Source organism: Myxine glutinosa, chromosome 5 (assembly GCF_964187855.1).
Source record: "Myxine glutinosa chromosome 5, kmMyxGlut1.1, whole genome shotgun sequence".
Classification (NCBI taxonomy): domain Eukaryota; kingdom Metazoa; phylum Chordata; class Myxini; order Myxiniformes; family Myxinidae; genus Myxine; species Myxine glutinosa.
Genome location: NC_136265.1, coordinates 113,521,330 through 113,544,144, shown reverse-complemented (window position 1 = coordinate 113,544,144; position 22,815 = coordinate 113,521,330). Strand labels below are relative to the sequence as shown.

Here is a 22,815-nt window from a genome sequence, read left to right as displayed (position 1 = left end):
AAAGAACCTACACTTTCTAAATCACAGATATAATCATCCCAACTAAAATCATAATCATTATCAGAATCCCAAGCATCAATAGGTTCATCGTTTTCCCCACATACTCCTTCCTTTTCTGCCAATTCGTTCCATTACTAATGCGAAACTATCTATTCGCCAATCATTCATAATACATAAGAGGCGTTAGCCAGTCCACGCAAGGGAATTTCAACACAAGTATTACAGTCATCACAAACATCGATGCAGGCATCAGCCAGTAGCCAGTTCCCACATGGGATTAACACAAGTATCACAGTCATCATCACAAAATTTAATACAAAATTCTGAAGCGCTGGTCACATCTGCCTTGTTGAAGGACCCATTCAGATCGACGGCCTCTGTGGTCAAAATCATGGTTTTCCAACGGCGGTTTCTTCATCGTCCATCCTGAAAAATACTTTCTTACACACACCATGATCAAATTCCTAGCCCCCCGTCCCACCAATTGGCATTTAGTTACCTTCTCTCTCAGATGGTTGGCTTATTCATAGCCGCATTTCCTGTGTCGTGTCTGGAAATTCGAATGCCATATTTACTTTCACCAATTTCCGAAAATACCTTCCTTTTAATCATCTTCCCTACATCTAATAATAATACATGATTTACCAACCATTTCCCCCCCAGTGCAAGCCAACCCCTTGTATCACCTTCTTATCACAAAACAACAGTTCATAACTAACCACTTTTCTTTATTTCCTGTCTCTTCCATCAACTTTTATAATCTTTTCCCCTCCCTTTCTTAGCAAACCTTGCAAAGTCACTTGTCATTGACAAATGATCCATCTAATTCGACTTTCCTTTATCATCTTCGCACTTTCCACGACATTCTTCTCACTTCCTTTTAAACCTTTTCTTCAGACATAACCCACATGAGTTATGAATACAATTTCCCCTTTCTGGCGCGTGTCTAGCCACTCACAAAGTGTCCATAAGACAACGTCATTATATTTCACACCTCAGCTCTCGAGACCACCCAGGGGTCCCTTGAGAGATGCATCCTAATGTTAATCAGCTCTCGAGAGCTCAATTTTGAACAGGGGTAAAATCAGTAATACTCAATTCTGCCGAGCAAGAGGTCAGAGCAGTATCACTCCCTCTGTGGTGGTGCGTTTGAGGTGTCTGTGTTTGTGGGTATGGCCAACTTACAATGTGTGGCGTGTACCCAGGACGACTTGCCCTCACAAAACACCGCTGTTGGTGTGATCAGAAGAACTTGGTATGGCCCCGTCCATCTTGGTTCGAGCGCAGTCTTACGGGTGAAATGCTTCACCAGCACGTAATCTCCTGCCTCGAAGGTGTGGATAGGCTTGCTTGCTGGCTCCGGCAGGGCCTCGCGAACGCGTTCATGTATGCTGCGTGCCACATGGGACAAACCTACGCAAAACTTTAGAAGCATGTCATCCATGATAGGTAATTCAAGGGCTGCCATATCCACTGGCGCCGATACCGGCAAACTCATGGGCCGACCCATTAATATCTCGTGCGGAGAGAGACCAGTGGTGCGCCCTGGAGTGGAGCGCACGCTCATTAACGCTAGCGGAAGGGCCTCCGGCCACTTGAGGCCTGTCTCGTCGCAAATCTTTGCCAACTTACCTTTCAGTGTGCCATTCGTTCGTTCTACAAGTCCCGCCGATTGCGGGCAGTAAACACAGTGGAACGACTGTATCACTCCCAAGGCCTTTAACACGGCTTTAATGACGTCACCTGTGAAGTGCCCGCCCTGATCGGATGACACTTTCTGCGGGACACCGAATCGACATATAAAGTGCCGCAAAAGGCACTTGGCCACCGTTATAGCGTCAGCCCTGACGCATGGGTAGGCCTCCACCCACTTGGTGAACATGTCCACCACTACCAATACATGCTTAAAGGACATACAAGGCGGTAAATTGAAAAAATCGAACTGGATATGACAGAACGGCCCGACGGGAGCCGGGTGACCCGCGTTGTGGCGGCGTCGGGGGGTGCCCCCCTATTGTGCCGTTGACATATAGCGCACGAGCGACAGACCATGGTAACCACAGCCGAAAGACCTGGTGCTGCCCAGGTGGAAGTGACCTGCCTCATCACCCCCCTATGGCACACATGGCCATTTTGATGCGCCATTCGTGCCAACCATGGCAATAAAGCTCGCGGTGCCACGGGTTTGTCATTAATCGTCCACATTTGTCCTTCTGCGGGGCATTGAGCTCCCAATTTAATCCAATCTTGATGTTCTACGTTTGAGGCCGCGGCTTGTAATTGTATTACATCGAATTCTGTAGGTGCGGATGTCGGAACGTCTGTCTGGGCAGTCGCTTTAGCGCCCTGTTTGCGCGTAACTACTGGCATATTATACCCAATCTGTTGGTTTGCCGCTCGTGCTGCTGCTTCGTCGGCTCGGGCATTTCCACGGGCCACAGCGTCGTCTGTACGCTGGTGACCTCGGCATTTAACTACAGCTATTTCACGTGGAAGCATAATACTATGAAGCAGATTTCGCACTAGGTCCCCATTTTTGATGAGTGTTCCCGCTGAAGTGAGAAACCCTCTCATTTTCCATATGGCCCCTTTGTCGTGGACCACTCCGTGTGCGTATGCCGAGTCTGTATAAATTGTCACTGCTTTTTCCTCGCTTACTTCGCACGCTCTCGTGAGTGCGTACAGTTCAGCTTGTTGTGCTGACCAGGTGGGCGGGAGGCGGCCGCTTTCGACCGTCTCTGTATCCGAGCATACTGCGTACCCAGATAACAGAGATCCGTCCCAAGCCCGTTTGGCTGAGCCATCGACGTAATAGGTGTAATCGGCTTCGTGTAGCGGAGTGTCCTGTAGGTCTGGCCTTACTGTTGATATTAATTGCACCACGTCCGTACAAACGTGCGGGACTCCCTCCTCCTTTGTTGGCAAAAGTGTCGCTGGGTTGAGAACGGTACACCGCATCACCGTCACGTTGGGTGCCATAATTAATGCTGTTTCGTATTGCATCAGCCGAGTGGCTGTGAGATGCTGCGTGTTTCGCTGTTGTAATAGTGTATGGACACAATGCGGTACCTGTAAAAGGACCGGATGTCCCATAACTATGTCGGCCGTCCGCTCAACTGCGTATCGGGCAGCCGCCACGGCTTGTAAACACAGCGGAAAGCCTTGTTCTACCGCATCAAGCTTTTTGCTGAAATAGGCTACTGGACGTTCCCTATCTCCATGAGTCTGAGTTAATACGGATTGTGCGAATCCCCCTACTGCATGGGTGAAAAGTGTGAAGGCCTTTTTATAATCGGGAAGGCCTAAGGTTGGGGCCGTTATCAGGGCTCGTTTGAGTCCTTCGTAGCAGCGTATTCGACTGTCCGTCCAGTTCACCATCCGTGGCTGGTCGTTTTTCGTCGCCTCATATAGAGGTTTTGCTAATAACGCATAGTCAATTATCCATGTACGACAGTACCCTGCCATTCCCAAAAATCGCAACACCTCCCTTTGTGTACGAGGCAATGGGGTTTCCATGATGGCCGTGACCCGGCTCGCGTTGAGCTCGCGTCTCCCATGCGAAATCGCGTGTCCCAAGTATGTAACTATCTCCCGCACAAATTGCAATTTTTCCCGGCCTACTTTGTGGCCTTTCTCGGCTAGCGCATTTAACAGCGCTAGTGAATCCGTCTCGCAGGCTGCTTTGGATGGAGAGCAGATTAATAAGTCGTCGATGTACTGCAATAGTACCGAGCCGCCTTCCAATTGGACATCTGCGAGATCGCGGTGCAGCGCTCGTGAAAACAAGGTGGGACTATTTGCGAAACCCTGCGGAAGCACTGTCCAGGTGAATTGTCTCCCCCGGAAGGTGAAAGCGAAGAGATACTGGGACTCTGGAGCTATCGGCACTGAAAAGAAGGCGGAACACAAGTCTATGACTGTAAAATGTGTAGCATCTGGCGGAATGGAAGTCATCAAAACTTCTGCATTTGGTACAACCGGATGAATTCCCTGAATTATTTTATTAATCTCTCGTAAATCCTGCACAAATCGCCACTTTCCTGTCATTGGTTTTGGCACTGGGAAAATGGGGGAGTTACATGGGCTGTTGGTTTCGATTATTATTCCCTGCTGCACGAGCGATTCTATCACCGGAAAAATGCCTGCGTCAGCCTCGTGTCGAAGTGGGTACTGCCGAACGTGTGGTAAAGGTAACCCTTCTTTAATTGGAATCACCAACGGGGGTGCATCCCTAATGCGCCCTACTTCATTCTCGTGTTGCGCCCATAGTGACGGGGTGACGGTGTCGAGTAATCCATCTGAGTCCCCTGGAGTCGTGGGGACTGCCCTAACCATATGTGTCGCTTTGGGTGGCAGTTCCACCATCTCAAATCTAACTCGTCTATCTTGAGGTGCCAAATTAATTATGAACCCTTCATTGTTGTCCAACACATGGACCGTTCGGTGTTCAACATTGTATCGACGCCTTACTGGCGTTTTCCGCGGTCGGTCCATCATCCATCCAATGCTCTCGGGTGGCCATCCTCTAGCGGTGCTAAGGGTAACATGCGCTACCATCCCCTCGGGGTACTTAGCCTTTGATCTCTGGCGTGGCGATAAGGTTACCGTAATCCCAATGCCCTCTCGGCCAATCCATATGTGTGATAATTGAAGATCAGAGGTTTCCCCTAAAGCTGCCGCAACCATGTCTAAATAATAATCATCGCTTCCAGTCGCGTCATAACATGCGGTGCAGTGCGGCGGATTATATTTCAATTTTGTGGCTATGTGGTGTTCTTCTAGCCAATCACGAATTTCTTGCGTTTGCGCGCCAATCGTGTCGATCACATGAGTCCATGTTGCTAAAGCCCCTTCCTCCAACCGCCACCAATACACGGTGGGGCTGGCTCGCTGCAATGCCATCATTAACAAATCGCGGTTCGATTCTCTGACGTCGACGTATACACCTTCCTTGGTGCACGCAATGTCACAACCTAATCGACACAGCAAATCCCGTCCTAGTAAATTAGTTGGGGCAGTAGTGGTCATGAGAAATGCATGCTTAGCTTCTAGCGGTCCGAACATTACTCGGGCCTCTTTTGATACGGGGAGAGTTTCTAATTTTCCTGAAACGCCCTGGATTTGGACGCTTTTGTGTGTCGGTTTCAAAGTAGGTAGTTGTCCCTTATTGATACAACTGCGAGTCGCACCGGTATCCACCAAGAATTTTAGTGGTTGTCCATTTACATCTAACGTCAAGGTCGGTTCCTCATCTGGGGCCATTGTTATTAATGGACATTCCTTTGGCGGCCCGCATTCGTCCCGTCAATAGGCGTTTCCATATGACGGCCTTTGCTGTCCCTGGGGTCTTCGTGGTCCCCTTGGACAATTTGGACAATCCCGTCTCCAGTGGCCCATTTGTCCACACTCAAAGCATGCCCCTCTCCCTGGGGGTCCCTGTCCTGGACCTCCCTGTTGGTTTTGTTGGTTTAGCCTTCGCCCCCCTTTATAGGGGGGTGGGCACCCTTGCCCTCCCCTCGGCATTTGTTGGACTGGGGCACAAGGCCCGTATGGCATGCCCGAATTGGGGGTAACCCATGGGGTGGGGCCCATATTTGAGGGTCCCCATTGCGGTGCCCATCCTGGCATGGGTGTTTGTGGTGGCCAATAGGCCGGCGGGGGACCTAGCACAGAACATGGTGGAGCAGCCCACTGGGGTTGTTGAAGTTGTTGGGGTTGTTTCCACGTCTGATTCCCTGGCCCACTAGGCCCTTGTGGTTCCCGGGGTATTTGCATCACAGCTGCCTGCAGTGCCAGACCGAGTGTCTCGTTATCGCTTGACTCACTCTCACTGTCACTTCCCATTATTTTTGCCCCCTTTTGTTTCTTCTTGCTCCCCATTGTTCTTGTTTTTTGTTGCTGGGCCAAATTTTCCCTTACTAACATCTGCAACATTTCTTCTTTAATTTCCTTTTTTTCCTCCGAAGAGGAGCCCGGACATTGTTCGAGTTTTGCACATAATTCATTGGTCCCCATTCCTTTCCAACCGAAAAGGACGGCATGCACTTGTTTTTTTAATGCGGGCCGAAGCCCTTCTACTAGGTAATTGTTCACCAGGGGAGCGGGTAGGTCCTCGACTTGGATTAATCCTAACCCGCCCCATCGAGCTATTGCTTTTTCTATTCTCTCTCGGTAATCGCCGATAGTCTCTCCTGCTTTCTGTTTTATGTTCCCAATTCTTCCCCAATCTGGCCCTCCAGGTGGTGCGAGCGCATTGCCAATGTTGGTCAGGAGAAAATTTTTCAAAATGTCCCAATCGTTTCCGGTCATGGGTGGCACCCGAGCCATGGGGTCATCTATTGGCCATAATGAAAGGGTTTTAGCCTTTGCCCATACCTTTGGTGGCAATATAGATGCTCCCAAATGACAAATATCTCTCCAATCTGGGGCATCCTCTGTAATCCAGTGACGGAGCAATATTACTATATCCAAAGGTTGGTCGATCAACATTTCCTGAACCCTCTTTTGCATGGCCGTTAAATCAGATTCTTTCCAAGGCACACGTTGCCTTACTGCCACGCCGTTTGCGTCTATTCCCACGCATCGCATGGGGAACACTCCCTTTGTTTCTATCGCACGTTGCACTGGTGCCTGATACTCCACTAGTGAAGGGTAAACTTTCTGACCTGGACCTATCGGGGGTGGAAACCCCGGGGTGTCTGTGCTGCTATCTCCATCGTCCTCGACTTGAGGGGCTGATGGTTGTGGGGTCTTATGAACTCTAGGGGGTCTCCCATTTGTTTCCCTTATAGCGCCCTGGTGTCGGGAACGTGCCTTAGATCCTGGGACTGGACCATGGGGGGAATAGGAAACAGGGATTTCATCTTCCTCATCCTGTTCCTTCTCATCGGAATTAATCCGGGCTACCATTAGCCTCTGACTTGTCTGCGCTGCGAGCGCCTTCATCTGTTTACCCTGCTTTTTTGGACCCTGTTTGCGCTCATCCTGGTATTTGCTCAACTCTCCTCGCAAACTCGCTTGTTTGGAGGCTGCCTGTCTCTTCACGGCCTCCACCTTCCACCAACTATAGACCTTCCATGAATCAGGTGGGAGTCTTTTCTTCTTCTTCTCTAGGGCATTTAAAGCCCCATATAATACATCTAACCTGTCTATTGCAAATGACCCTTCCTCTGGCCAAGGCATATTCAAACTCTTGGTCAATACAGCCCATGCCTTGCTCGGTTGTAAAGCAGCATACCCATAATCTCTTTTCATATAAAACGCTGGAGTGTTCTTCAAAGGCTCTCCCTCCTTTCCTTTCCTATTACCCATTTTTCCTACCTTCTTGGGTTAATCCCTCCTGGTAGTCCTAAGATCGGGTCGCCCCCCGATCCCTAACCTTAAACGCAGTTCTCACGCCGGAGTAACTTAACACCTATTATCTATCTCCCACATATGGGTCTACCTGCTTCCCACTCAGGAAGCTTACCTGAGGGATATCCCTCCCTATCTCGCGCGCCCTGTATAATCGATTCGTTACCCACTGTTGCTCTGGGTTAAACTAAATATGGTTCGGAATGCAAGCCTGGTGTTACAGCCGACAGAGGTCCACACGTCCAAAGCAAGGCGGGAGGCTTCAATTTCGATGTGCAAAAAATTGCTTACCCAAATTAGGTGCCGGCAGGCCTCCTTTCCGACCTGGAACGTGAAGATCCACCTCGTCTGCACACTTGGATGTATCCCACTTCTGACACCAAAATCTCGGTCATAGACCTCAAGGGAAGGAAGAAGAAGAAGAATCAGAGCAAAAATGTTTAATAGAATCGATTATACACACACAGTGTGGAGCGAGGCTAGAGAATGTACCGCCTACACGCAGCGGACAATTCCTCAAGACACTCGCTGAAAAATAAGTGGAAAGGCATTTCATTTATAGCAAAATATTAGACAAGAATCTGCGCTGAAGACATAGCACTACTGGACCATAAGGACAACACCTCCCATTGTCCCGTCCTATAGAAGGTCAAATTTAGACAACAAGATGTAAGCATAATGATAGGCTACGCTTTTTTTGGCTATCTATCTAAACATATCAGACCCGAGCGCAGGCCGAAGTAAATATTCTTATACACTAGGCTAAATGGTAGATGAAGATTGGATACGTCCTTGGTTTAGGAGACATACTAAACACTACGAAGATATATAATTAATTATTCCCTTTGTGAAGGAGGCGTTTGGATGACATGTTTTTTCCTGTACGTGGGTCGAGAGCATTTTATCTACTGTTTGGCACATTCATTCAAGGACTAATTTACTAGGCTAAGGATCCACCCTGCACGTCGAGCCTCGAAACCACATTTTGTCCACTCACCTCTGCCTGCAGTTGAGTTCAAATCAGTTTTCAGAAGCACGATATATAATTTCAGATGTTATGATCAATTGAGTCATTTAGTTTAAACCTTAATGGCTGACATATGTATATATATCTATATATAATTATATATATATATATATATATATATATATATATATATATATATATATATATATATATATATATATATATATATATATATATATATATATATCTATCTATAATTCCAGTAATCTCTGTGTGTATGTTTGTTTGTTTGTTTGTTTGTCTGTGACCGCTGTTTCTCGACAACTACCGGTCCGATATACTTGAAACTTGCCAGGTATATTGCTGGGGACCCGAGGATGTGCCTTTTCAAGGTTTTAAATTAATCGCAGAAGTAGTTACCGAGCTATGTCCAAAAAACGATTCAACCAATCAGAGAGCAGCGAGCTATCACGTGTGCCGAACGTGGCGAACACACTCTGCCTCGGATGGCACATTTGAGAGCGTATTCATTTATTTCCCGTCGGCAAACTATGTTGCCGTTAAACTATGTTTTAAAACTAATTAAAACTAATTTGCGATTCATTGTAACTGCGATTTGCGACCTTCCGGACAGTCAAATGAGGACGTCACTTCCGGACTTACGTAGCGGCTAGCGGGCGCCATTTGGAGGAGCTGGGAGGACTCAGTCGTGATAGAGTGAGCCTGAGTGAGTATATCAAGACAAGAACAAGATCTAGAAGGAGGTATGTACGGTGCGATTCATATAATATATTGTTTAGTTATCGTCGATGAGGAATTTGGGGGCCCGATTAACTGCAGCGCCATCCGAGCTGCGGCGTCGGGACGATACATTCATTGTACGGTAACATCACGCACTTACGGGCACGTCCTATATATATAGTACGGGCATGCCCTAGTATATATAATGTCACGTTCACTGGGGGATTAGGATCCTCCAAGGTGACGGGTGGCCGATCGAGCTTTACACTCCGAGGTGTTCAATCCAACTATAGAAGAATGAATGAATGATCGTTTTAAGGCCATTTTTCCCCCGCTAGAGCAGGGGTTAGCCTTGCGGGCCCCATGACAATCCTGGTTCCCTGTTTGAGGCAATATTTTCATGGCCGGATGCCCTTCCTGATGCCAACCCTTAGTCGCCTCTTACGATGCGCAGAGATAGTGTACCTATTCTAAATCGGGGTACACACCGGGATCATTCATCCCAGCAAGCTGGTACTAAATTTGCCGACCTCGGAAGGATAATAGGCTGAGTCAACCCCCTCTGGTGTTAATTCAATGATCGACCGGGATTCAAACTCGGGTACCTCGGATCCCAAGCCCACTGCCCTAACCATCAGGCCAACACCAGGTGTAAACTTGATACATGCATGTGTAATGATGTAATAATGTGGGCGGAAGCATATTGGTAGACGTCACGACGTCAGAGTGCCGTTCTTGTTATACATGCATTAAATCGGGCACATCTATCTATAATTCCAGCAATCTCTGTGTGTCTGTGTGTCTGTGTGTCTGTGTGTCTGTGTGTCTGTGTCTGTGTGTCTGTGTGTCTGTGTGTTTGTCTGTGACCGCTGTTTCTCGACAACCACGGGTCCGATATACTTGAAACTTGCCAGGTATATTGCTGGGGACCCGAGGATGTGCCTTTTCAAGGTTTCATATTAATCGGACAATTACTTACCGAGCTATGTCCAAAAAACGCTGCAACCAATCAGAGAGCAGCGAGCTATCACGTGTGCCGAACGTGGCGATCAGACTCTGCCTCGGACGGCACATTTGACAGCGTATTCATTTATTTCACGTTGGAAAACTATGTTGCCGTTAAACTATGTTTTAAAACGAATTCAAACTGCGATTAAATTAAAACGATTCATCCTAACTGCGATTTGCGAACTTCCGGACAGTGACGACTTATCTTCCGGCAGCCAATCACAGAACGCTCTGTTGCGTAGGCGTGGCCGATGTGAGACGAGCGGAGCTGAGCGCGTTACGAGCTGACCGCCATTACGGTACGTAATTCGATTTCTTATGCGCATTATTTGACAGCGTATTCATTTATTTCACGTTGGAAAACTATGTTGCCGTTAAACTATGTTTTAAAACGAATTCAAACTGCGATTAAATTAAAACGATTCATCCTAACTGCGATTTGCGAACTTCCGGACAGTGACGACTTATCTTCCGGCAGCCAATCACAGAACGCTCTGTTGCGTAGGCGTGGCCGATGTGAGACGAGCGGAGCTGAGCGCGTTACGAGCTGACCGCCATTACGGTACGTAATTCGATTTCTTATGCGCATTATTTCTCCCAATTCAGTCAGAGCGAAGGGCGGAAGCGAAGAGCGTTGCTTTTTTTGTTTACGGGCGTACGGGCGGGGTAGAGCGTACGGGTAGCGTTTTTTTTTTTTTTTGGCCACGGAACGGGCACCCACGTACGGGCAATGCCCTAGTATTCACAAACCAGGTTAACAAGTATGTTCAGGGCACTTATGCATTATCCCATAACTGTAACTTGTGCTCTCTATCCTTATTCAGTCACTTAGCAGCTTTACATAAACATGGCACCAATCGTGCATCCGACGGGAAAAGAGTTGGGTGAGGGGCAAGAGGAGATGCGAGATAAGAAAGAAGATGGGGTCGTGTCGTGCCCCTGCACAGTGCACACCTTGCCCTAGCCTGGTTGAGCTAGCGCTGCCCAATGGTACTGCAGAAGGTCCTATGGTCCGGAACCCCCTCATGCTCTGCTATCAGTCCTTCCTGTGTACCGCCACCACGATGAACCGTCCGTGGCGTGAACTGGATGCAGGCTTTTTGGCATGTAAACACTTAAGATGTGCGATGCGAGGTGGGGGTTGGTGATGCAGGCAGATGGTAGAAGTGTAGTGACGGACTTAATGCTAAGGTGCGCAAGAGCGAGAGGTGATGGGTGTATGCTTGTGAAAGAAGAAAGGCACAGGAATGAAAGGAAAGGTGAAAGAATGAAAGGCCGAGAAAGAGAAGAGAAGACAAGAGTGACAACGAGAGGAATCCCGGATGAACGATAGTGTGTGCTGCGCCAACTTTCAGACAAAGCCCAAGACAAGTACCTGATCCAAGAAGGTCTCCAAGACCGTCTGTGTGAAAACAGGAAGCTCTGGTGTGCCCGTGTGTTGTTATTTTCATCCCTTTCCCCCTTTCACTTGAACCCCCAACGCATCCGTGGGAGGAGTTGCGGGGGCTGGGTGGTTCTCTCCTATCACCCGATTGGCGTGTCAGAGCCCCGACCTCTGATGGCATTTTGCCATTGGCTGCGTGGCACGGTCTGTTGGATACCAGGCTTAATTATGTCAGGCTTAATTATAATGGATGGGGCCATCTGCTGTGGAATTCTGGACCTGGTAGCCACCAAGCTGGGTCAAGGCAGTTCTGCAGAACAGAATGAGGGAGAAGCAGAAGGTGGATGGAGACAGACAAACAAGGGATGCAGGTAACTATGAGGAGTAGGTGAGAATGCAAGGGGTGGACAAGATGGATATGTAAGCAAACTTTGGGGAGGGGTGGAGGGTTTTAACTGATATAGAAAAGATCATGGCTTTGGATGGGGAATGGTGGTGAACAGCTGTCTTGAAGACCCGGAGGGAAGAATAAGATTGAAGGGAGTATGGAAGGTGGTTCCACGGGCGGGAAAAAGAGGGATAGATGAGTGGAGGTGAGCAGTCGTTCTGGATTTAGGCATTTTCACCAAGAGGGGGGTTGTTGGTGGACCGTGTGTGTCCTGCAGATACCTGGGGAGGACATAGCACGGAGAAGACAGAGGGTGCAAGACCAGAAATGAGGCGGAAGAAGACAGAGAGACCAGCGACCTGTCGGTGATGGCGAAGTGATAGGCCCCTAGACTCGGTTTCATCGCGAGATATTCCAATGGTCTTGAAAGCCTTGGTTTCCACTGCGTTGTTTAAATAACCTTTAGCACAACCTGTGTGGTTTGTGGGTTTTGGTTTGCATGCCTGGAAGGTGCCAGACATTGGTAGCACAATTAAGGAATGTGGTTGAAAAAGTTGTGCACAGGTTTCACTGCAAATTGGATGTGATTTATCGGTCTCTTGTTTCCAGGTGGTGTTCCACAAGATGTCTCCCAACGAGACATTGTTCCTTGAAAGCACGAACAAGATCTATAAAGATGACATATCCAACACGTCCTTTGTGAATTTTCAAATATGGGATTTTCCCGGACAGATAGACTTCTTTGAACCTGCGTTTGACTCGGATATGATCTTCAGTGGAACCGGCGCACTCATTTTTGTCATCGATGCCCAGGTGAGCCTGGTGCCGTCACCAGCCTGACCGTGTGGTCAATTTGGTTTTTCTGACACACTGACGTAGCACTGACGGTCGCGAAGTGGGCTTGTGTCCTGGTTTGTTCACGTGGTGCAGTTTGCGGCCTTGGAATTGGGAACATTGACTGTTCTTCTCCAGTGGTGGAAAAATGATGGCTGCCATGTTTTTATTAGTGTGTGTGTGTGTGTGCGTGCGTGCATGCGTGCGTGTGGCGCCATGTGGCCATGTTTTTGCTGTGGCATGTTCTTTTTCATTTCCCATGTGTTTAATTCCATTTTACTAAACTCCCTTCACGCCAAACCTTGTTCTTCTTTTTCTTTCGCTCAGGATGACTACATGGAGGCACTCAAACGACTCCACCAGACGGTTTCCCGGGCCTACAGGGTCAACATGGCCATTCGCTTTGAAGTTTTTATCCATAAAGTGGACGGCCTCCTGGATGACCATAAGATTGAGACGCAAAGGGATATCCATCAGCGGGCGAACGACGATCTTGCGGATGTGGGTTTGGAGCAGATTCACCTCAGGTAAGATGCAGCATTGAACGTGGCTGAAGGGGCTTCCTGCTCAGTAATGGAGCAGATGATCTCTGACATGTTTAACATGTCATTTAGATATTTGGTCATTTGTCTCATGTAGTAACACCTGCTGGCTATTTGCTCATTTGTTTCTCATGTACTAACACCTGCTGGCTATTTGATCATTTGCGGCTCATGTACTAACACCTGCTGGCTATTTGCTCATTTGTTTCTCATGTCTGCTGGCTATTTGCTCATTTTGTGTCATGTACTAACACCTGCTGGCTATTTGATCATTTGTGTCTCATGTACCAACACCTGCTGACTTTGATCATTTGTGTCTCATGTACTAACACCTGCTGGCTATTTGCTCATTTGTTTCTAATGTACTAACACCTGCTGACTATTTGATCATTTGCGTCTCATGTAGTAACACCTGCTGGCTATTTGTTCATTTGTTTCTCATGTACTAACACCTGCTCACTATTTGCTCATGTGTGTCTCATGTACTAACACCTGCTGGCTTTTTGCTCATTTGCGTCTCATGTACTAACACCTGCTGGCTACTTGCTCATTTGTTTCTCATGTCTGCTGGCTATTTGCTCATTTGTGTCTCATGTACTAAGTTACTAACACCTGCTGACTATTTGATCATTTGTCTCATGTAGTGACAACTGCTGGCTATTTGCTCATTTGTGTCTCATGTAGTAACACCTGCTGGCTATTTGCTCATTTGTTTCTAATGTACTAACACCTGCTGACTATTTGATCATTTGCATCTCATGTACTAACACCTGCTGGCTATTTGCTCATTTGTGTTTCATGTAGTAACACCTGCTGGCTATTTGCTCATTTGTTTCTCATGTACTAACACCTGCTGGCTATTTGCTCATGTGTGTCTCATGTGTCTGTGTCTCATGTGTCTGTGTCTCATGTGTCCTGTGTCTCATTTGTGTCTCATGTACTAACACCTGCTGGCTATTTGCTCATTTGTGCCTCATGTACCAACACCTGCTGACTTTGATCATTTGTGTCTCATGTACGAACACCTGCTGTACTAACATCTGTGTCTCATGTGTCCTGTGTCTCATTTGTGTCTCATGTACTAACACCTGCTGGCTATTTGCTCATTTGTTTCTAATGTACTAACACCTGCTGACTATTTGATCATTTGCATCGCATGTAGTAACACCTGCTGGCTATTTGTTCATTTGTTTCTCATGTACTAACACCTGCTCACTATTTGCTCATGTGTGTCTCATGTACTAACACCTGCTGGCTACTTGCTCATTTGTTTCTCATGTCTGCTGGCTATTTGCTCATTTGTGTCTCATGTACTAACACCTGCTGGCTATTTTCTCATTTGTGTCTCATGTACTAACACCTGCTGGCTATTTGCTCATTTGTGTTTCATGTAGTAACACCTGCTGGCTATTTGCTCATTTGTTTCTCATGTACTAACACCTGCTGGCTATTTGCTCATGTGTGTCTCATGTACGAACACCTGCTGACTATTTGCTCATTTTGTGTCTCGTGTACTAACAGCTGCTGGCTAAACCTCTCAAAAGCTGACTGGATAAATGAAACCTTTCTCCCTGTCTGGCGTTTTGAACCCGCTTTTCTATCTAGCTTTTACCTGACAAGCATCTACGACCATTCGATTTTCGAGGCCTTCAGCAAGGTGGTGCAAAAGCTGATCCCTCAGCTGCCAACCTTGGAGAACCTGTTGAACATTTTCATATCGGTAAGAATCTGCTCTTGATGTCTTCATCAGTTTGCTTGTTGTTGAGCTATATAATAGGTGGTGTAATCTACACTGGATTAATGGATTGCACCAAGTGTTGGGATTGAGGAGCGGAAGTGAAGGAAACCTCTCCCAAGTGCTGTTCACAATATTTGGAGTACGGTTAAAGATGACTTTTCCATTTTGGTCTAATACAAAAAAAAAAAAAAGTATCGCTTTTAATCTCTTTGGTGTTTATTGTCGACTGCAGGGTGTTTATTGCACCGTTGCTCAATACCTGACCGACAGGTTCATAATGTGGTGACCCTTTTTGATCGCCATGCGTCAATGTACCTCTGGCCATGTTTGAGCATGATGATTGTTGATCATTTATAGAGAAAAGATGAAACGCCGCGACCGACCGTGTGCTTGAGTGGTGCGCCGAATGTGTCTGTGAAGGGCCGTCCAAATGGTCTCCAGTGCTTGCATTAATGGGTGCACCGTGATGCCCTCTTGGGCACCATTAGTCAGGTTCACCATGTTAACAAATATAATTTCGTTCAACATTTTGGGAGATTAGCAAACCTGTACATTTTTGGAATCATCAGAGCATGGAGAATCCGAAAGTTAATGTTGCCATTTGCACAGACACCTGCATGGCCGCCATTTTGGATTTTCAAAATGGCCGCCATAAAATACATATTTTGCGCTATCTCGGCTTCTAGTCAACCTAGAAACTCAATTAAATATGCTAATCCTATGTTTTCTGGGTCAAGGAATCCAATAAAGGCCTCAAAATAGTGCTCAGGATTATAGAAAAACAACAAACAAAGGTCATTGAAAACCATTGTCTTTATATTTGTGATATAACTGTATTACATAATACATGATATTGCAAGTCCTTTGAAGTTATAGGTATGGGTTTATAAAGCAAGAAAGCAGCCTTGTTAGTATCAGATTGAACTATAAGTCCTATACACAGGATCTACACGGTCTATACCGTTCAGGAATATGCTTTTACAGATCTTCATCACTGTCCTGAGTGTCATCTGGAAAGTCCTAAAAGTGAAGCAAGTGTTAGGATTAGAAGTCTAATGATCCCAACAATGGTTTTCTTGACCCAGAAAACATAGGATTAGCATATTTAAATAAGATTCTAGGTTGACAAGAAGCCGAGATAGCGCAAATTATGTATTTTATGGCGGCCATTTTGAAAATCAAAAATGGCGGCCATGCAGGTGTCTACGTAAATGCCAACATTAATTTTTGGATTCCTCATGCTCTGAATATTCCAAAAATGTATAGTTTTGCTAATCTCCAAAAATTAAAAACGAAAAAACATAGTGAACCTGACTGCATGCTGTTTGCAGTCTTAACCTCTCATTTTCCCCCTTAACTCTCCCCTCCCCCTCTCTGTTCAACTTTGCTTTTCATCACCAATTTGGTCGCTTTTCCTCCAGAACTCTGGCATTGAGAAAGCGTTCCTGTTTGACGTTGTCAGCAAGATCTACATCGCCACAGACAGCTCCCCTGTGGACATGCAGTCCTATGAGCTTTGCTGTGACATGATCGACGTAGTCATCGACATCTCCTGCATCTATGGGTAATGCAGTCATTTTCCACCCTCACCAAGATGATTACTCCGACCGAATAAAATGTAGGGGTGGCTTGGGGGACAGCAGTCTAAACAGGAAATGTATGTGTACACCAGCTCAGAGTGTATTGTGAAGCTTTGCAGATGTGATTTCGCTCGTTGTCTTTCTCAAATGTGCCCATTTAAAAGCTTCCTGGTTGTTCTTTCCTCGCTTGTGTTGACCCGGAGACAAACGACCACTCATCTATGCTGAGTGGTGTTTGCTCACTCATCGTTGTTCATCAGAACTAAAAACATACAAACGAAATGGATCCCCCAATCTGTGGCCACTCCGCACGCTGTCATACTAAAAGGTCGACAAGGTTGTACTGTTTGGCCTTTTTGTTTGACCTGACTAGTCATTCCGTGAAATCCACTAAGAGCTTACATGTGTGCAATTTGTGTAAACATTGTATCTTGTATCCTGACGTCAATCCGACACCAGACGAGCTCCTCCCATGAGCTTGCCCAATTGGTCGAGCCTGACGTCAATCCGACACCAGGCAAGCTCCTCCCATGAGCTTGCCCAATCGATCGAGCCTGACGTCAATCCGACACCAGACGAGCTCCTCCCATGAGCTTGCCCAATTGGTCGAGCCTGACGTCAATCCGACACCAGGCAAGCTCCTCCCATGAGCTTGCCCAATCGATCGAGCCTGACGTCAATCCGACACCAGGTAAGCTCCTCCCATGAGCTTGCCCAATCGGTCGAGCCTGACGTGAATCCGACACCAGGCAAGCTCCTCCCATGAGCTTGCCCAATCGGTTGAGACTGACGTCAATCCGACACCAGGCAAGCTCCTCCCATGAGCTTGCCCAATCGATCGAGCCTGACGTCAATCTGACACCAGGTAAGCTCCTCCCATGAGCTTGCCCAATCGGTCGAGCCTGACGTCAATCAGACACCAGGCAAGCTCCTCCCATGAGCTTGCCCAATTGGTCGAGCCTGACGTAAATCCGACACCAGGCAAGCTCCTCCCATGAGCTTGCCCAATCGGTCGAGGCCTTTAAACTGGATCGCAACGTTTGATCGAGACAACAGGACGATCTTCCCTTCCATACACATTTTGACGACGATGTGTCCGACGTATCAGAAAAATACTGCATTTAAGAAAAAGGAAAAAAAAGAAGAAAAAACAGCAAAACGGTCTTGGTCAGTCGTGTACTATCTGTATATTAGATCGATTGATTTGTTAGTCAAATACTATCTGGCTTGATATTAGATTAATTGATTTGTTAGTCGTGCACGATCTGGATATTAGATTAATTGATTTGCTAGTCGTATACTGTAGTGAAAATATACCAAAGGTGAACCCGGGAGTGATGCTCGCTTAAACCACTGAGGGGCGTCTATAAGACCTGGGACATCCGCGACGCTGAGTGACTCCTGTGACATTTACTATGACTTGTAGTCTTGAATGGTACGTACCCGCACATATATGCTAGACTCGCTTGCTTTGACTATTATTATCGATCCTTTCTATATGATGCCAAGATCCTGATATCTATTGCATGATTGTATTTTTACAGGATGATGCCAAAGATCTAATTGTGATTAAACCTACCTATGGGACAAAGTTGTGGACCTGATTGATTTCCACGACATTTAATCACAATTAAGATCTACGGAAATGGCAGGACACAAGATGATCAATGTACCGACATTCGGCGCCGACCCGCAAGCTGAGGATTCGGGCTCGGAGTTCACTCACTGGCTCAAAACGCTGGAGAACCAGTTCGGAGCCCAGGATACCGTTCCCACGGCTGAACCGAAGCTGTCTGTGATGCAGACTAAAGTCGACCACCGCGTCTACAGGAGCATCGCACGATGTACGACGTACGATGCCGCCGTGGCAGAGCTAAAGCGAATTTACATTAAGAAACGGAGCATGGTGTACAACAGGTATCTGCTCTCAACGCGGCGTCAACAGCCCACCGAGTCGATCAATCGCTTCGCCCAGGAGCTGCGACACCTACTTGCGGACAGTACTCAAGAGGTACATACGCACGAGCAAGTCCAGGACGATCTTGTCCGAGATGCTTTTGTCTCTGGGATCAGCTCTTCGATTCTGAGGCTCAGACTTTTGGAGACGGCTGACCTGACGTTCGCGGAGGCACTACGGGTGGCCCACGTCTACACTGAGGCCCGGGAACAATCTACCGCCTATGACCACACACGAGTCGTTGCGGGGACTTCTCAACTCGCGCGACCGGAGAGGGCTACCGCCGAGGATACGGGAGCGGACTCGACTACGGCGGAGCCCCTGGCCGCTCCCGAGGTGGACTCGGATTCCGGCTTGGCGGCGGCCAGGCCAAGGCCTGAACGAAACGCGACGTGTTACTTCTGTGGCAATCGACAGCATCCCAGGTCGGCGTGTCCGGCTCGGGAAGCAATATGCCATTTGTGTTCGACTAAAGGACATTTTGCAAAAGTCTGCAGGAAGACCGCGTGGGGCACACGAGCTCGCGCGACCTTGAATGGGCTTATCGCCGAGCCAACGGACCAAGCACAGAGCGGGGCGCCTCACCCGGCTTTGATGAGCGGTCCTCATCCTCGTGGGCCCCTGGCTGCACGCTCGTCCTTGGTGAGATACATCGGGCCGCCAAAACAAATGGCGCGAACACGACCGGCCGCGGAGCGACCATCCTTGACTGGCATCCGAACGCCCTCCTCAAACAAACGACAAGCTCCTGCTTTGAAAGCTCCTCTTGCTTTGCTGCAAACGCTGCATGTGACACGAGCGCCATCTGACGGCAGCTCGTACGAACTACACGCTCTTGCTCCAGCACGGCCAACTATGCGTTTGGCACGGGGGCCCTCCGGAGGCTGCTCAAACGACCGGAAAACTGCAGCCGGTGTGGGATCCACACGCGAAGCGCGATCTTCTCGCTCGGACGGCTCGATACCTGCCGGATCTTCCGGCCTTGCTCAGGCCATTATTCCGCTCATGGTCGAAGGCATTTTTGCGCGGGCCTTAGTCGACACGGGGTCTACGGATAGTTTTATCGATCAACGGCTGGTGCGTCAACATGGGTGGCCGGTCCTCGGGACTACACGACGGATCTTCATCTTCACCCGGGGACTTAGGCTCAGCACAAAAGGGGAATGTCGATTGAAACTTGTGATAAAGGGACACATGTTTCCAGATGTACATGTCATGGTCTTGCCTGCATTATGTGCTGATCGACGTAGTCTGTTAGGACACGATTTTCTTAAGCGACATGGACGTTTGGAAATGGAATTCGGTGGGACGGACACGCTTGCTGTGTGTGCACTCGCGAAAATGGACATTGAGCCTCTTTCGCTGTTCCCCAACCTGACCACTGACTGCACTTCTGTAACAGTAAAATCACGGCGCTACTCACGAGCAGACGCGCAATTCATTGCGGAGGAAACGGCCCAGCTCTTAAAGGACGGTATTATCGAACCTAACCGGTCGCCGTGGCGGGCCCAGGTCTTAGTGGTGCGAAGTGAGGCCCATCGCCGACGCATGGTAATCGACTACTCACAGACGGTTAATCGCTTTACACAGCTGGACGCCTACCCCTTACCGGGGATGGACGCGCTAGTACGACAGGTGGCCTAGTACTCCGTCTACAGCACTCTCAATCTGCGTAGTGAGTATCATCAGATCCCCATCTCTAGGGCTGATCGCATCTATACCGCCTTTGAATCGGGTCAAAGGTTATACCAGCTCACCCGACTACCTTTTGGGGGTGACGAACGGGGTCGCCTGTTTTCAGAGGGCTATAGACGACCTCGTTACTAATGAGAACTTGACAGATGTCTTTGTATATCTGGACAATCTTACGGTTTGTGGGTATGACCAGGGGCATCACGATGCTAATCTGAAGCGCTTCCTCGAGGTCGCGCATAGGTATCGCCTAACCATGAATGAGGCTAAGTGTCGTTACTCTCTACGCACGATAGATCTTCTGGGGTACACCGTGACCCATGGCTCTGTCTCTCCGGATAAGGAGCGTCTGCGACCTTTGCTCGATATGGCTCCGCCTAGCGATCGAGCTTCGCTGAAGCGCGCTCTCGGGCTGTTCGCCCACTATTCGAAGTGGGTGCAAAATTTCTCCACGAAGCTCCGCCCCCTCGTGGCCTGCGACACGTTCCGCATGAGCCCGGCCGCCTTGGCGGCCTACGGGGGGCCTTAAGGCCGACATCGCTGGCGCCGCTGTGGCGACGATCGACGAGAGCGAATCTTTCGTGTTAGAAAGTGATGCCTCGGATCATGCGATAGCAGCGACTCTCTCCCAAGGGGGGCGCCCTGTGGCTTTCTTTTCGCGGACTCTCACCTCCGCTGAGCGGAGGCATTCGTCTGTCGAAAAGGAAGCGTACGCGATCGTCGAGTCGATTCGGCGATGGCGACCGTACTTACTCGGACGATGCTTCCAAATCATCACGGACCAACAAAGCGTTGCGTTCATGTACGACACCTTACATGCTCAACGTATTAAGAATGAGAAAATCACTCGCTGGCGTATCGAACTCGCCGACTTCTGCTACACCATCAAATACCGCCCGGGGAAGGATAACCTGGTCGCCGACGCCTTATTGAGGCCGGCTACGTGCGCGGGTATCATAACTCTGGAGGGTCTGCGCACTTTGCACGACACTATGTGTCATCCAGGGGTGGCGCGTTTCGCTCATTTTGTGCGTAGTGGTAATCTGCCATACTCGATTGAGGACATCCGCCGGATCTGCCGTGACTGCGCTATATGTGCGGAACTCAAACCGCGTTTTTACAACCCTCCCATGGGGACGCTGGTTAGGGCTACTAGACCGTGGGAGAGATTGGCGATGGATTTCAAAGGACTGCTGCCGGTGTCGAGTAACTCTCGTTATCTGCTCACTATGGTTGATGAGTACTCGCGATTCCCTTTTGCTTACACGTGCGGGGATATGACGGCTGCCACGGTCATACGGTGCCTGCAGAATTTGTTTTCTATGTTTGGGTATCCGGCCTACGTGCATACCGATCGGGGTGCGGTGTTCCTGTCTCAGGAGGTGAGAGGTTATTTGCTCCAAAATAATGTCGCTTCGAGTTACACCACACCGTACAGACCCCAGACGAATGGGCAGATCGAACGCTTCAATGGGATTATATGGAGGGCCGTCATGCTGAGCCTCAGGCCCCTCGGCCGGGGCCTCGATAAATGGGCTTGGTCGCTACCTGCTGCTCTGAACTCGATCAGGGCTCTCCTATGTACGGCCACCAACCAGACTCCTCATGAAAGACTGTTCCACCACCCTAGAAGCTCGGGTAGTATCCGATCTTTACCCAGCTGGCTCCCTGAGCCGGGGCCGGCCTATCTCAAACAAGCGGTTCGCACAAGCAAGTACGACCCCTAAGTAGATAAGGTGCAGGTACTCCAGGCTAATCCCGAGCATGCTCGTGTGATGACGGCAGATGGACGTGAGTCCACTGTCTCCGTACGCCATCTCGCCCCATGTGGGGTCATCGACCCTTATAGGGATATCGACGAACCGATCTACGAGTCTATGGACTCTACCGAAGCTTCCTCTATGGAACTTCTGCCGTCACTTCCGTCGTCACATACACCCCTGCCTGAAGGCTCTGAGGTGCCCCCTCCGACACCGGCCTCCAGCGGTTACTCCGAAGCAGGGGACTCTGGGCTTGGGGACGCCGTACCCGGTAGTTTCCGGACACGAGCTGGCAGGGTAGTTCGCCACCCCGACCGCTACGGGTGGACCGACTGACATGGAATGACGTACCCCAATCAATTAATGCTGACGCTCGCTTGAGACCTGCCTAGCGGCAGTATAGTTCTAACGGCGGGGAGAATGTAGTGAAAATATACCAAAGGTGAACCCGGGAGTGATGCTCGCTTAAACCACTGAGGGGCGTCTATAAGACCTGGGACATCCGCGACGCTGAGCGACTCCTGTGACATTTACTATGACATGTAGTTTTGTAGTCTTGAATGGTACGTACCCGCACATATATATGCTAGACTCGCTTGCTTTAACTATTATTATCGATCCTTTCTATATGATGCCAAGATCCTGATATCTATTGCATGATTGTATTTTTACAGGATGATGCCAAAGATCTAATTGTGATTAAACCTACCTATGGGACAAAGTTGTGGACCTGATTGATTTCCACGACATATACTATCTGTATATTAGATAAATTGATTTGTTCATCGTGTACTATCTGTATATTAGATTGATTGGTTTGTTAGTCGTATACAACAACAGGCATTTTAAGGCCATTTTCCCTGCGGGCCCC

At 48.5% G+C, this 22,815-nt stretch overlaps 1 protein-coding gene across 4 annotated transcripts in view; it reads left to right on the top strand.

The window, feature by feature from the left end:
- RRAGC (Ras related GTP binding C) overlaps positions 1 to 22,815 on the top strand; it is a 60,641-nt gene that overhangs the window by 23,104 nt on the left and 14,722 nt on the right. For all 4 annotated transcript variants that reach the window (XM_068116535.2, XM_068116536.2, XM_068116533.2 and 1 more), the window contains 4 exons: positions 12,451 to 12,654; positions 13,003 to 13,202; positions 14,823 to 14,937; positions 16,377 to 16,519. In XM_068116535.2, coding sequence (XP_067972636.1) covers positions 12,451 to 12,654; positions 13,003 to 13,202; positions 14,823 to 14,937; positions 16,377 to 16,519 — 662 coding nt within the window. The remainder of the gene's footprint in view (positions 1 to 12,450; positions 12,655 to 13,002; positions 13,203 to 14,822; positions 14,938 to 16,376; positions 16,520 to 22,815) is intronic.